At 46.9% G+C, this 15,209-nt stretch overlaps 2 protein-coding genes across 2 annotated transcripts; both read left to right on the top strand.

Annotated features, from left to right (window-relative positions):
• Positions 1-3,690: 3,690 nt before the first annotated feature.
• SNRPA1 (small nuclear ribonucleoprotein polypeptide A') lies at positions 3,691-9,186 on the top strand. Its single transcript, XM_084293054.1, has 9 exons — positions 3,691-3,885; positions 4,190-4,337; positions 4,815-4,893; positions 5,802-5,848; positions 5,972-6,074; positions 6,615-6,694; positions 8,035-8,110; positions 8,506-8,599; positions 9,110-9,186. The coding sequence occupies exons 1-9, from the start codon at positions 3,804-3,806 to the stop codon at positions 9,166-9,168; spliced, it is 768 nt and encodes a 255-aa protein (XP_084149180.1). The 5' UTR covers positions 3,691-3,803; the 3' UTR covers positions 9,169-9,186.
• A 478-nt stretch (positions 9,187-9,664) lies between these two features.
• SELENOS (selenoprotein S) lies at positions 9,665-15,209 on the top strand. The gene is made up of 6 exons (XM_084293160.1): positions 9,665-9,790; positions 10,121-10,258; positions 11,377-11,483; positions 11,965-12,054; positions 12,158-12,236; positions 14,191-15,209. Exons 1-6 carry the CDS (start codon positions 9,712-9,714, stop codon positions 14,268-14,270), a joined length of 573 nt encoding a protein of 190 aa, XP_084149286.1. The 5' UTR covers positions 9,665-9,711; the 3' UTR covers positions 14,271-15,209.

The following is a 15,209-nucleotide window of genomic DNA, read 5'->3' as shown; positions in this document are numbered from 1 at the left end:
TGTGCTGCTGAGGGCTCGTGCGTCTTGCAGTTCTGCCCATTTATCATCTGATAAACGTGAATTAACCAGATGATGTATCACGTACTGAGTCCTTCTGTTGCTCTGGGATCCCCTTTTTGGTCTCGGGCCAAACCAGAGGTCAGAAGTGGGGTGAAATGCTTCTGGCTTCTGCCACTTTGGTTGTAAAATAACAAACTTTAATTTCTGTTGCTGTGTCACTGTCAAAAACGGGAGCTGTGAAGCAGGAGCACTGCGTCAGCTCTGACTTCCAGTTCTGGCTCACAGCAGCCTGCCTGTAACGCTGCTCAATGGTTTATTCACATCTACTGAAATGCTAAAAAAAAAAAAAAAAAAGAAAAAGAAAAAAAAAACCTGTTTACCCTTACATCCTTGGCATAACTTAAAATACAAAAATACACCATGGGTGAAGCAATGCAATTTAAGATGACCAAGCCCTAGCAGTCGCAGCTTTATCTGGCTTTCTGCTGCCCTCCGGCCTGCCGGGAAAAGAAATAAATTCTACACATCGGGTTCGTGCAACAACACCAGCTTCCAGTGTTTCCCAAGGCTCTAACTCCCTCAGAAATCATTCTTGGAAAGTAATAAAATTCAGATTATTTATCTAAGCTATTGCAATGCTAGCTTGGAGCTATTAAAGTCTCTCCGACACTGGTATGCTCTGAGGATCAAAGTGGCTGTCTCTTCAAGATAAACGAATACTTAGGCAGTGTATTAAAGCACATTTCTCTATTGTCTCTTGGCACCAGTGACCGATCCATAATAGCTGTTTTCTGGAAAACCTTCTTAGAGTAGCCTGACTCCTCATTTGCTGTTTGGCTGTGAGGTTGCGTTCGCAGCCATCGGCCATTTCATAGCTGGCAGGTGGAGAACACACATCTTAAAAATCATCGCTTTGACTTTCCATTACAAAGCAGGGGCTTTTAAGAGCTCGTGTAGCGCATCTGACACCAAGAATCTGTCTGCTCTCAGTTACGGCTCCATTACAGCCAGGGAGCCGAGGCACGCTGCTATACTGTGCTCAAGGAGAAAGGTCCCCGTTTTGTTTAGCCTTGGCAGGGGCAGGACCTGCTTCCCAGGAGGCTGAAGAGAATCTCCTTTCAATGCCTGCCCGAAATGACTGAAGGTTGCATCGACTTTCCCATCGTGTGATTCCTGAGTCATGTGCAACCACGCCGCTAATTCTTTGTCTCTGCTCATGACACCTCTCTCTCTTGCTCTCTCCCAACTTCTTTTAAAGAAACGCAGATGTTATAAAAACCTGACTGTGTGCTTTCGTATGTAGCATTGGTCACAGAGAGCAGTGAGGGTGTTTCTTTAGCAGGGAGCCCAGGAACTGAGTGACCCCAGCCGACACCTCCGCAGGCATCGCCAGCCAGAACGGAGCCAGCGCTGACACTGTAATCCTGGGGACCAAGCCAGGCGTCACTCACAGGATGCCGCCGCTGGATGCTCCCAAAAGAAAAGTATGAGCCATCCCTGTGCGGTGCCAAACGTGGCTGCAGCATTTAAACTATCATCACATCCTCCGAGTTCACAGAAATGTCACAGCGCCCAGAAAAATAAAATCCTTCCCTAGATAGCGGTAGAGGCAGAAATCATTCTGCCTCATCTCACAGAGGGAGCCTTGAGGGCTGGAGAAGTATTTTTCCAGGGTCACAGAGGTGGTGGCTTGGTGACATTCAAGAGGATTTGGGGACCTGGGGGTGACCAACCACTTCCTTCCCATGCCACCTCCAGTTAGCGTCATCTGCACTGGGGCTCACCCATCCGCAAAGCGCTGCTGCTGCCAGCCGAGCCCTGCCAACGGGGCCAAGTGCCTTGGCTGTGACAACCTGACGTTAATGCCAGGCAGCTCACCAGCCTTGGACCTGATTTACACTGAAGTGAAGCTGCCTGCCCAGGCACGGCAGGCTGAGCCATCTCAGCTCCCCAAGAGATACACCCAGCTCTTCCTCAGCTTTCCAAATCCGTAAAGTGGGGCAGGAGGGGGTTGATGCCACTTGAAAGTGTGCTTTGTCTTGAAGGCAAAAGGTGAATGCTGTGCTGGAACCTGCAGAGCTCCCAGCCCATCATTTCTTCCCTGAGAGCTGGAAAGCACGTGGAGATGCCAGAGCAACTGTCACGAGCGCTGCAGTGGGAAGGTGTTTATGGGCAGCCCTGTATTCAGGAGCAAAGCCCAAACTGCTGCTGGGATGGTGGAAAGCACCGAGAGCTGTAATTACTCTGTGAGGCTGTCCTGGCTCTGTAGCAGGAAAGGAGCAGCATTTGTCTGAAAAAGCACAGTCCCACTGGCTAGAAGCACAAGCAGCTACTGTCCAAGGGAAAGCAGCCTGCTTGCTACGTGTCAGCCCACGGGAAGCAGGTCCCCAGCCTGCTCTGCCTGGATTCCTACAGACCTAGTCTGATCTGTAATGCCAGAAGCAGAGAGGGAAGCTCTGGTAAAAGCTTCTGCCTGCTTTAGGGTTTAATGGGTAGCAAAGCCAAGCCTTTACTCCATTGATAGATGTGCCTGGATGCAGAGCTCTGCACTCTCTCTCTGGCTGTGCACAGAACTGAGCTGTGGGGTACGTGGAGAAACTGCAGCTCAACACAGATTTTGCCACAAAGGAGATTGCAGTGACCCCTGGCAGGATCATGTTGTCCATGAGAGGATGGCTTGGAGTGAAAAAAACTTCTAATTTTGTACCTTTTCCCTCAACACTCACAATTGCTGCTAGGAGCCCACAGAGAAGGATCGCTGCCCTTCTCAGCAGCGCTGCCACAGACAGATCAAAGACCAAAAGTTTTCCACCACCTTCAAGGCCTGGGGAGAGAGGGGTGACAGAGACACCCTGGGACGCTTGGGGCTGCTTTGGCCAAAGGCTGAGGCGTTTGTAGGACATCAGTTCCCTCTGCTGACGAGCTGCCGAAGTGCTGCAGTGCTATGGCTGCGCTCATGGGGGATTGCCCAAACTCCCCAAATCAAGGCCACTTCTGAGCAGAGCTGCTCCCCTGGGCCCTTGGTGTCACTCCCCCCAGCTCCCTGGGAGGGACGAGGTTCCAAAAGCATGGAAAACCACTGTTTAAGGACATTTAGAGGGGTGAGATTTAGGAGGATATGAGGGAAAAAGGGAACAGTGTGACTTGGTTGGGCACTGGCACAGGCTACCCTGGGTAGCTGACATAGCACCGAGCCTGGAAGAGTTCAAGAAGCATTTAGGACACTGCTCTCAGACACATGGTTTGTTTTTTGGGTGGTCCTGTGTGGAGCAGGGAGCTGGACTCCATGCTCCTCCATCATTCAGTGACAAAAGGGACATAGAGCTTCTGGAAAGGATACAGTGTAGAGCCACAGAAATGATTAAGGGATTGGAGCATCTGTCCTATGAGGAAGGACTAAGCAAGCTGGACCTGTTTAGCTTAGAGAAAAGATTGAGAGGGGATCTTATCAACCTCTAAAATTACCAGAGGGGGCAGCGTAAAGGGGATGGGACCAAATTCATCTAAGTGGTGGCTAGTGATAGCACAAGGGTTAATGAGCACAAATTTAACCACAAGAATCTTCATCGCCAAGTGAGGAAGAACTCATTTATTGTTCAGGTGACGGAACTGAACCCAAAGCCGAGCACCACCCCGCTCACCCCGCTCTTCCCCGCCCTCCGCGGCCGCCATTTCGCGGAGGAGGAGCCGGGGGCCGGGCGGCGCCTGCTCGGCTGTGGGCGGCTGGGGCCTGGCGGAGCGGGGCGGGCACGGCTCGGATCGGCTCGGCTCGGCCTGGTGCGGCCTAACGAGGGCTCGGAGGGATGGTGAAGCTCACGGCGGAGCTGATCGAGCAGGCGGCGCAGTACACCAACGCCGTCCGAGACCGAGAGCTCGACCTGCGCGGTGCGGGGCTGAGGGGGGAGCTGGGCCCCTGAGGTGGGAGCTGGGCCCCTGAGGGGGGAGCTGGGCCCCTGAGGGGGGAGCTGGGCCCGGCCCCGTGGGGCTGGTTTTGGGCCCAAGGATTCGTTTTTTGGTTCTCTGGGGGCTGTTGGAGGATTTATGCCGTGTGGGAGCGGGGTGAAGGCGCCCTGCAGGGATTTTTAGCAATCCTTTTGTCCAAGCATCTCCCCCAGGCCCTGTTTTTCGCCGTGTTTTACTCACCTGTAGCCACCCTCTAATTCCCGCCTCGCGTTCCTCTTTTCCCCAGGCTATAAAATCCCCGTCATCGAGAATCTAGGCGCCACTCTGGACCAGTTCGATGCCATCGATTTCTCTGACAACGAGATCCGCAAGCTGGATGGGTTCCCCTTGCTGAGGAGGCTGAAAACTCTCCTGATGAATAACAACAGGATTTGGTGAGGGGCTGTGCTTGGGGCTCTGGGGCAGAGGAGCGTCTGTCAGGGCAGGATAGTTGTAGAAATGTTTGTTTTGTGGGGAAAAAAATGACAATGAATACTGTATAATCCCTCTGGTTTATTTGCTTTCTTCATTGCAAAAATCTGTCCCAGATCAGGCTTCACTTTCCAGACAGGATAACGACACACAGAGTCTGGAACTTGGCTGGAATCTTTGGTGTTCATTTACCATCCCCATAAAGAACAGGCAAACAGGGAATGTAACACATATCATGCATCTAATGCTCTTACAGTGCCAGCTGGTATTTTATGCTGCTTTGATTAGAAAAAGTCTTGTAGCTGATGCTAACCCAAACTTGTGCCAGTGTCAGACTTGGTTGTGTTGAAGAGAGAAGCTCTGTATTTTCATATTTGTGTGTTTTCATCATTGCTAATTTCCAGCCTAAGTTAAACCTTTGGATTTTTGTTCTTCTTCAGTCGGATCGGTGAGGGACTTGAACAGGCTCTGCCCAGCCTCACGGAGCTCGTTCTTACCAACAATAACATTGCTGAATTGGTAAGCTATCAATGCAGGATAAATCCAAACAAGCCTGAATTGTGTGTTTTTATCATCCTTCTAATTAACCTTTTCCTTTAGAGAAATATCATGTGAATTTGGTACACTGGTGTATATGGTTTAATTAACATAATTTGCAGCATGCAGTGGAACAGCAGTCAGAAAACTTGGGTGGGTTTCCTGTTAAACTAACTGTAGTAATTCTAATTGATTTCTAAAATGCATATGAGATTTTAGTGAGGAGTATTCACAAAGCCGATCTAATTACTTTGAAATTAAGTACTTTTAGGTCCAATACTGGACTGTACAAACAGTCTCTGTTTTTAAAAACTATTAAAATTCTCTTTTAAAACTTCTTTTTAGTCACTTATTCAAAACTGGAAAACCCAAGTGCATCTAATATTCTCTGTTTGAATTATTTAATTCATTAGCCAGGAGCCTGAGCACAATTTCATTGGTTTTGTTAGTGGTGTTACGTGTAAAGATGAGCAGATTGGAATCCTTTGTGTAGCATTTGAGTAGATTTAATACCAGTGGGTCTACTTGCAATTTTCTTATTCTTAATTCTTTGTTAAAACTGAAACTTGCTTTGTTGCTCTTTTTTTCTGCCTGTTTCTAGAATGTATCTTTTCCATGGTAGAAATCAAGACTTTTGGCTCAGTTGGCTGCCTTAAATTGCGTATAGGAGTATTGCTTGAAACGTTACTGACTTGCTGCAGTCCTTTGCAACAGTACAAATGCTGCTGTTTATCTACATTTTCAAAGAATTAAGCTTGAAATGAACGTGAGATTATTCTGCCTCTGAAGCAGTAACTTATAAAGACTGGTAGAAGTTCAGGAACTTTGTTTTGAAATACTGGATTCCTATTAAACGCATTCAAAATTGTTTCTGTGTTCCCATTATGTAGGGTGAACTGGATCCATTATCAAGTATTAAATCGTTGACATACCTGAGGTAGGTAATCTTGAAAAGAGAAGTTTTTTTCCCCTCCCTCTATGTATGAATATAGATATATCTTAATTTATTTTAATATATTTCATATTAAGTACCTCTTTGTAACCTTTATTTACGTTGTAGCATTTTAAGGAACCCTGTAACAAATAAGAAGCATTACAGACTGTATGTAATCCACAAAGTACCTCAAGTCAGAGTACTGGATTTTCAGAAAGTCAAACTCAAAGTAAGTCTGCCATCTTCTGATTCAGCACAAGATGAAAACCTTTTTTCTTGTTACATTCTTGAAACTTTAGTGGCAACAGCAAGCTTTTTTCCATATTTGTAAGTTGTATTGAAACTACGAGTCCTAAGTGGCTTTAAAACACCTGCTTTGCTTTCTTTCATGATTTCATTCTGTTAAGAATCTAGTCTGCTTAATTACATTTAACTATGTTTTACTGCCATCGTTTTAGTCTGATTCTCTTCTGGCTGGCTAGTTTTGTTGGTAAAAAGAGATCTGGAGAAAGGAACGAGAAATCACAGCGGAGCCCTCTGTTCTCAGTGAAGATGCAGTGTGGGAGAGCTGTTGTTTTTCAGAGCATTCGGCTGATAGGCCTTGAGTCTGAGTGTTTGGGCAATGTTTATGTGCTTGTTGTTAACGTCTGCTCTCCGTGTGCCAATGCTCGCTGATGAAGATGAGCCAAAGCATCTTTCTTTGCAAAGACAGCAACTTTGCAAAATGCAATGTTCTCAAATTAACTTTGTGTGTGTGGTATCGCTGTAGGAGCGACAGGAGGCAGAGAAAATGTTCAAGGGCAAACGGGGTGCACAGCTTGCAAAGGATATTGCCAGGAGAACAAAAACGTAAGATGAAAAATAAATTTCCACTGGTGTTCTCCTTCAGAAACACCACTTGGTGTGCGGCACTACGCGCTGCACCGAAATGTCCCTCATTGGCAGGAGGGCTTAACTTTGCTAGGGTGATTTCACAAGGCACTTCTGGCTGATTTTTGGATGGTGGTGAATACATCTCAGAAATATTTCTGGAAGAGATATTTGGTCAGGGTGGATTCTTATCTTTTTTTCCCCTCTGTGACTTGACTGCAAAGAGGTGGCCATTTGTGTGTTTATTTTTCCACTCTAGATGATTGGTAACTGAAAAATTTTACGTTTTGCTAGGGACTATAAACAGTAGAACGTGCTTTAACTAGGAGGATAAATGCAGCTGAAAACATTTAGTTTACAAGTGTTAAAATATTTGCTTATTTAGCGTGATTCTTAAATAGTACATCACGGAATGGCTCAGGTTGGAAGAAACCTTAAATATCACCTTGTTCCAACCCTCCTGCCGTGGGCAGGGATGCCACCCACTAGATCAGGTTGTCTGGGGCCCCATCAAACCTGGCCTTCTTTTTGTTTAATTTTTCATCGAGTTGTTTGGAAAACAGAATTCAGATCAGGCATGGCAGCAGCATTTTCAAATCCCTAGCAAAGTAACAGAAGTATCTCAAATGTATTTAGCACCTAAAACTGTAAGAGGTGGCCTTTCACAATGGTTTGTGAATAAAAAAGAGTTCAGGTCTGATAGATCACTGATTTACTTGTTCTAAAACTAAATAGTTTGATAAACATAAAGAAAACCTCTCTGTAGCTGTGGAAGAGGTTGCAAGTTCCTGAGGCTGGGTCGGCATTTCAGGAAATTCTTTCCTGCTGCTTAGTCAGTAACTCCCATTTTCAGACTACAAATGTTTATTTTTTTCTTAAAGCAGGTAACTCTGAAAAGCAGTTTAAGATTCTACTTAGAGTAGTGCAGGTTTTAACGTAGGCTGCCACAAGGGCATATTAGATCTTTAAGAAAAAGAAACCCCAGTTTCCTTTACCCTGTATTTATCCACCTGGCTTTTGTCATGCTGACAGACAAAACAGAGTGTTCAGCAACATCCAAATCGAGCAGCTCTTGTCAAACACTTTATAAATTATTCTCTGCCTCTCGTTATGAGCAGATGAAAGGTGGGAGGGGGGTTGGGACCCTGAGGACAAGTTGCTGGTGTTTCTGAAGGAGGCAATTCACTGTATCAGTTTGTTAACAAAGATAAGATACTACACTTGATTGATTGAAATGCTTCCAAACCTGGTTTGGAAGTAAGAGAAGCACCTGCTCCTCCCAGGGTGTAATGATACTTTATTTTCTTTTTTCTTTGAAGCTTCAATCCAGGCGCTGGTCTGCCAACAGACAAAAAGAAAACCGGACCCTCCCCAGGTGACGTGGAGGCAATTAAGGTAGGTACAGCGGGACAGCACACGGGGACAAAAATTGAGGAGAAAAATGGTGAATCCAAACAGAACAAGTGTTTTTTTTCCTGGGAACATCTGACTCTGCTCAGATGAACAGAACAGTACGTCCTGTTTGTTGCCGGTGCTTTTCCTGTAAGTTTTCTTCTATGACATGCCTGTTTTTTGAGAATTTAACTGAAACTTTGTCCTGGGCTTAGAGTTCTCCCAGGGTAGAACAGCTTGCTTAATAAGGGAGGAAGTAAGATCGTGCTTTGTCATGTGTAGAACCTTCTAGGATGTAAAAGCTTGGCTTCACTTAATTAAAAAAACGTGGTGTGTTTATTTTAAAGACTGACGTGCTGCGTGTGAAGATCCATTGTGCTCTTTTGCCTGTTTTTCAGACTGCCATAGCGAATGCCTCGACTTTGGCTGAAGTGGAGAGGCTGAAAGGCTTGCTGCAGGCTGGTCAGATACCCGGCAGAGAGCGAAAACCAGGTCACGCGCTGCTTCTGCTTCTGGTTTCCAAACAATCCCCATTCCTTGGAAGGGCCAAAAAGTGGAAAAGTTTAAAAAACTCTTTAAAACTCCCATAAATTGATGACCAGAGTGACCGGGGATCATCCCTAAGGCTCTGCAGCCAGCGGGGGTCTGCCTGGCTGCCATATGAGGTTCAGAACTGGCGCAGGGTCTCATGGGGACCAGCAAAGTGCCAAAACACCAGCTGTAAACCCTATTGTCATTTAAAGAACAATGATCCCATTATTTTGGGACTCACCCTGTTGTCCTGAGCATTAGCTGGGGCACGGGGAGTCCCCGGGGGATCTTTGGGAGTCACCGGGGGGGTCTTTGGGACCTCTGAGCAGACACCCCGTAGCTTCAGGCTGCCACCATCACTCCTTATCTGCAGCTGAGACCCGCACAATCGGCCTTTTTTGGGATATTTGTTAACAATTTGGGTTATTAGGCATTATGATGTTCCCTGCTGAACCCTGCCTGTCTCCCCAGGTCCGGCCGAGGATGCGGAGGAGGAGATGGAAGAAGACACCGTCCCCAACGGATCCTAGCGGGGTGTGGGGGGGTGGCTGCAGCCTGTGGGGCTGCTGGGGGGGGCTTTTGGGGCCGCGCCGCGCTCAGCCCTCAATAAAGGAGCGGGGCCGGGGGCCGGCGGTGCTCAGCTGCTGCTGGGGGCGTGGTCTGATGGTGTGGGGGCGTGGTCTGGGTCAAGGAGGTGTGGCCTGGTGGATGGGGGCGTGGTCATAGCATGGAGGGCTGGTCTTCGAGGGTGGGGGCGTGACCATACCTTATATGGAGATCCCGCGCGGGCCTTAAGGGGGGCGGGGTGGTTCCCGGCCGTTGCGCCCCCGTTGGTCCATTCGCGTCTCCTTTCCTATTGGCTCTCGCCGTTCTGATCCCGCCCCCTTTCCACTCTGGCGCCCCGCTATTGGTCCGCGAGGCTGGGTTTCTTTACCCTCATTGGCTCCCCGCTCCCTCCCAGCGGGCGGGGCACGGCACGGGGCGGGCGGTGATTGGCGGGGCGGTGCCTGGCCGGAAGGAGGAGGAGGAAGAGGAGAAGGAGGAGGAGGAAGAGGAGGAGGCGGCGGCCGGGGATGGGTCTGGGGGGCCCCGACGGCGACGGAGCGGAGCTGGAGCGGGGCCTGGGCGGTGCCGAGCTGCTGCGGCACGCGGGTGGGCACCGGGGAGGGGAGCCGGGGGGGAACCGGAGCCGAGGAGGGGCTGTGAGGGGGGCCGGGGCCTGGGCGTGTGAGGGGAACCGGGGCTGAGGGGGGCTGGGGGGAGAAACGGGGCTGAGGAGGGGGCTGTGAGGGGAGCTGAGGGTGAAATTTGGTGCTGGGGGTGGGTTACAGGGGGAGCCAGGCCCAAAGCGAGGGCTGTGAGGGGAGCTGGGGTTCAGGCAGGGGGTGTGAGGGGGGCTGAGGGGTGTTTTGGGGTGTGGGGGGGTGCGAGGCTGGCGGTGACAGGCAGCCCGCCCTAACCTACGCCTCGTCCCCATCGCAGTGGGCTCGCTGCTGTCCAACTACGGCTGGTACATCCTTCTGGGCTGCGTTGTCATCTATGTCATCGTCCAGAAGATATCCCAAAGCCTGGCCGCCAGGCGGGGCGGCCGGGCGGGAGCGGTTGATGCAGCAGATATCGGTCAGTAAAGCCTCGCGTGCTCCTCGGGGCTGCGTGGTGGTGCTGAGGTGTGGGTGTCAGCCTCTAGGTGCCTCCTGGCGCTCCTCGGTTGCCACGGGATGGCTGGCAGCTGTTGGGTTCCACACAGGCAGGATCTTGCCTAATGACAGCAAAAAGAGATTCTGCTCTGGGGGGTTTTAACCATGAGGAGTACTCGGGGTGGCTGTTTAGGCCCATGGAAGATGCAGATCTTGCTGAAGAGATTGGTGGGGAAAGGTTTGAACAGGAGAAATATTTTTAAAAGTCTGTGTTGTGGTGGGGTTGTTAGGAAGTGATGTGGTAAGGAGGGAAGGAGCCCTGACTCCATCGGGATTGTGTACACTTGGGGTGTAGCTGCCTCCTGTGTGCGTTGCCTTCTGCAGTGTGGCAAAGGTGGAAAACCTTACGCAGTCCTTACACAGTACACACGATCCTGCCCCACTCCAAGACCTGCTGCTGTAAAGCACAGGCTGTACTTACACGTCTGCTGAAAGAAAAGTGCCTGGCACTGAGCCCTCTGGCTGGCACGGCAGTTGGTGTGACCTCAGAAAGTATCACTCACTTGTCCTTACATTGAGATGTTTGATGTTTGTGAGTAATTTCTCCGCTGACGGAGCAGATCAAATCTGCCCGTGCCCTGCTGCCGTAATCCAACCAGCAGGACCCATTGCCAGGAGGAACATGAGGGAACGTGGGCTGGTTGCTGTGTGCTTCTGCACAAAACAAGCTCTCTGGGTAAAAATGGAATCCCTGCAAAGCATGGATGGTGTTTCTGAAGTTACTGGTGTCAAACAAGTCCTTCAGAAATAGAAGCAAATATTCTAGAAGCTGGAATTTTAATTTTGATGGGTTCGTTACGTGGGTGTCTGTATTCATTAAAAGCCCGTTGAAGTAATTGCTCTAAAAATATTCAAATATTATGAGATTTAAATCAGTGTATGAATTACTGTAAAAGATAAGCTGCAAACTGGACTTGAGCTGTGATTTTTCCACAAAACTGTTGTGGCAAGGGATGGGAGCCTTTCCTTATTACCACTCTTTGAGGATATCATTTAGAATTTATTTCAAACTGCTTTGCAAATTCTTCTGCAATTTCCTAGAGCCCGACCTGGTGGTAAGGAGGCAGGAAGCTTTGGCGGCAGCTCGCCTCAGGATGCAAGAGGAGCTGAATGCACAGGCAGAAAGATACAAAGAAAAACAAAGACAGGTAATTTAACTCTGAATTGATTTGTTTTTTTTGGATTCATTACGTCAGAAGAGAGAAGGGAGAACCTTTGATAATACATTGGGATGTAAATACATAGCTGGCTTGTTCATTTAAAAAAACAGGTTTTCTTCCATAGAACCCTCCATTCTGCTTCAAATGGCCATCAGATGCAACATTCTTTACTCAGCACTTCTTATAGACTGATGATTTAAGCTTTCCACTTAGTTCTGTTTTACTTCCAAAATATTTTTAAGCATGAAGGGGTCAAAAGAAGCTGCAGATGCAGTTTTGTGTGTGCTGGGGAAGAGGGGGTTGCAGTCCTGTTGTGGGGAAGATTCGGGTGCTCACAGAGCTGAGGTACTGCATCGGGTAAAGATAGATCCGTTGGGTTTTGATGGGTCTGTTGTAGCTGTTCCTGTAGCACGGGCAATTTTATTAGTTCTAAAATCTTTGTCTTACATATCCTCAATTTCTCTCCTAGCTTGAAGAAGAGAAGCGAAGGCAGAAGATAGCAATGTGGGAAAGCATGCAAGAAGGAAAAAGTTACAAAGGAAACCTGAAACTGAGTCAGGTAACGGCTGAGTTGTTAACCAGGTTACGGTTATGTATGTGTGATTAGTTTAGTCAAAGCTCACATTGACTAAATTCTGAGTAACGTTTACTTTTGTGAACAGCAAGAAGTAGAACCTGGTGCCTCCACCTCAGCAGCAGTCCCGAAATCTAAACCAAACAAAAAGCCTTTGCGAGGAGGTGGTGAGTATGAAATCCTTAAGATGTTTTGAGCTTGAAACGGAGCATTTACCTACCTGTGCACAAAGTCATTGTGTAATTACCTCTAATTTTCCTCTTGTGCAGGAAGAAAACAAAATGTGCCTTACGAACAAGTTCTCTGCTTTACCCATTGTGGTCTGCTTACACTTTGTACAGAGCCTAGTGGGCAGTTTCTGTCGTGCTTTTCCCCAGGGAGACAGCATTTTAGTTTTCTCATAAATGCTTTTGCCATAACTTAGGAAGATTGTTGTACTCAAAAATACAGGTTCTTGCAGTATTTCTGGGACCCCTCCCCTATTATTGAAGTCCAATAACTTAATATCTGACCTGTCTTCCAGTCACCTGTACTACTAACTCAGTGCAGGAAGAAAGTATTTTACTTTCTCTTATGTAGACTCAGGGACATGAAACACCTCATTAAGGTAGATGTGACCTTGTTAATCAGGCATTACAGTAACAACCTATTGAATATGTTAATCCTGCAGAGGTATAAAACTGTTACCGACTCTGACAGACCACCGTAGGGTGGTTTCATTAAACTCACTGTCAACCACTGAAATCTGTCTCGATGGATTAACTGTTTTCTGTAGCCAGAAATCCTCCCCATAAGGGTCACTGCTCTAGATCAGCCAGGCAGCTCCTCTCCTTCCTCTCCTCTTGGCCAAACAGCCTTTGCCATACCTGCAAGTGCTAATTTGGCTATAATATTCTAATTACAATTTTCCATAGCAGAAGGGATCATCCTAGACAACCTCAACCGTATCAGACTAAGAGGGAAACACACTTAGGGTGCAGCAATGAACAAGTCACTTGATTTAAATGTATCAGACCTGAAGATCCTTCATTTATATGTGCTATACCTCAGTAACTGTTCAGTGCTGAAAGTTCTGCTTGGAATATTACGGATTGATTCATCTTAGGGTGTTTGATATGAGTTAATATAAATGTCTGATACTGTCAGATATCTTTGTAGCTGTCGCACAGGATATTTACTGCTACCAGGAATGAGAAATGTGTGCTAATCCTTAGCACATGGTTCTTTCATGTGCTGAGAAACATGATCAGGGCAACTAGGTTGAGGCATCCTTCCAGCTGCTACCTGTCCTATTTTCAACCTAAGCAAAATCTTTGCTTAAGTTTAACGGATTATGGAATTAGAGGTCTCTGATCTTCTCATGAGTTAGCTGAGGATGAAGTGAAAGAACCATCTGCGCTGTTCAGCTGCTGAATTAAGCTAGAAAGCAGAACTTAGCTCGTACAACAAAAACAAACTTCAAAGATGGAGGTGGTGCTTGAAGTTTCAGTGGAACAGGTTGCTTTGAAACCTGCTTGGTTAGCAAGGCTTTTGGTTTTCCTTTTTTTTGCCTTGTACAGAACAAATGAAATATGTTTGCCAAGCGGTACCTTTCCAAGTGCATGCTCATAAAATGAAGTTGCCTGTAGCATGGCATTGGGAGGTTCAACTAAAGTTGCCTCACTGTGTGCACTTGGCTTCTCAAATTCATTTAAAAATTATCTTGTAGTAGTAGAATCTGCTTTTTGACCTTCAAAATATTCCTTACAGGACTGGAATTAAAGATTATTGTAAGTCCTTAACTAGTCGGGCTCTGGGAGAACAGATAAACTCCTACTGCTCTACAGCAACTGCAGAGCAGCATTAAGGCTTTAACGCAGGTTTAGCGAAATTATATGGCAATTGAAATCAATTTGATTTAATCCAAATTGGCCAAATTAAAACACAAATGTTTTGCAATGGCTTTTACTGTTAGCCCTGTAAAATAAATCATCTCAGGTCTGGATATTTTCTCTGCTTTCATTTTCCTTAAGTCGCTGCCTGTGCAGTAAATAAAAATAAGGTGCAAAGACTTGTGAAATTTATTTTGGACTTGTGTGTTGATGAGTATTAACATGGTGGATTTCTCGTGTGTTCTTCTAGGCTATAACCCCCTGTCTGGAGAAGGAGGCGGAACGTGTTCCTGGAGACCAGGCCGCAGGGGCCCGTCAGCAGGTGGATGAGGCTAACCTCCCTAGTGCCTCACATCACTAGCAGGCTTACTCCTACCCACTGTCTGACTGCCTACAGTTGGCGTGTCACCGTGACTCCTTTGGGGTGTGGTTTAGTGCAGGTGCTCATTTAAAAACAGATTTTACATCATTTGCATATACTAACAGCAACGATACTACACAAGAAAAATACCCGGTTCTCTTAGAGAGGAGGAAGAAAGAAACAAAGTCAGTACAATCAGTTCATTTTATTCCCTCTGTGGTGAGGAAGCCTGGTCTCCAGCCCAGATGTATCACTTGTGATTGAGAGCAGGATTCTGTGGTTGGCTGTTCAAAAGACTGGCCTCGAGCCAGTGAATGAAGGATCTAGGCCTCAGTTTACCTGTGTAAAAAGAGGATATTTGCCATCCTCAGACCTGTAATGGGATTTACTGTGTTTGGCTGGAAGGTCTTTAGGAGGGAAGAATATTGTCATTGGCAGATGCCTTCAATGTTTGGAGGAGGGACTTTGAGAAAACCCAGATGACCTGACAAACGCCCTGGATTTGCACTGAAGGCCAGTTACTTTAGAAGAGTCTCTGTGACAAGCTACCTTGAATGATGTTTTCCTTAGAAATGGTGAACAAACCAGTGAGGATTACTGATGCTAGACAGCAGATGGGGGTTTCTTGCTATTCCTTTTTTTTTTTTTTCTTCAATTTCAACTGCTTTGTAAAAACAAGATACCGTTAATATTAAATACAATTGCCAACAAATCCTAAGTCTAGTATTTACAGTCTTGTGCTTTTCTACGGCATCTTTTCTATAGAAGGCATATGTTGTAGTGCAATAAATGTGTACAAAGCAAAACGCTAGAGCGTTTTGTGTGTATGTGTAAAGGAAAACATATGAGAGATCAAGTGAAGTGATTTTCATTTGGCTAGCACCATAAACAACAGTTTTGGTTTGGTT

The sequence above is a fragment of the Netta rufina genome, assembly GCF_964035555.1.
Source record: "Netta rufina genome assembly, chromosome: 11".
Taxonomy (NCBI): domain Eukaryota; kingdom Metazoa; phylum Chordata; class Aves; order Anseriformes; family Anatidae; genus Netta; species Netta rufina.
This window is presented reverse-complemented; position numbering and strand designations above follow the sequence as displayed.

Excerpts from the sequence above, each read along its gene's own strand:
- SNRPA1 (XM_084293054.1), top strand. The coding sequence starts at position 3,804 with ATGGTGAAGCTCACGGCGGAGCTGATCGAGCAGGCGGCGCAGTACACC. Across the intron at positions 3,886-4,189 it reads CCGAGAGCTCGACCTGCGCG|GCTATAAAATCCCCGTCATC; the intron begins GTGCGGGGCTGA and ends TCTTTTCCCCAG. Across the intron at positions 5,849-5,971 it reads AAATCGTTGACATACCTGAG|CATTTTAAGGAACCCTGTAA; the intron begins GTAGGTAATCTT and ends TTTACGTTGTAG.
- SELENOS (XM_084293160.1), top strand. The coding sequence starts at position 9,712 with ATGGGTCTGGGGGGCCCCGACGGCGACGGAGCGGAGCTGGAGCGGGGC. Across the intron at positions 11,484-11,964 it reads ACAAAGAAAAACAAAGACAG|CTTGAAGAAGAGAAGCGAAG; the intron begins GTAATTTAACTC and ends TTTCTCTCCTAG. Across the intron at positions 12,237-14,190 it reads AAAGCCTTTGCGAGGAGGTG|GCTATAACCCCCTGTCTGGA; the intron begins GTGAGTATGAAA and ends GTGTTCTTCTAG.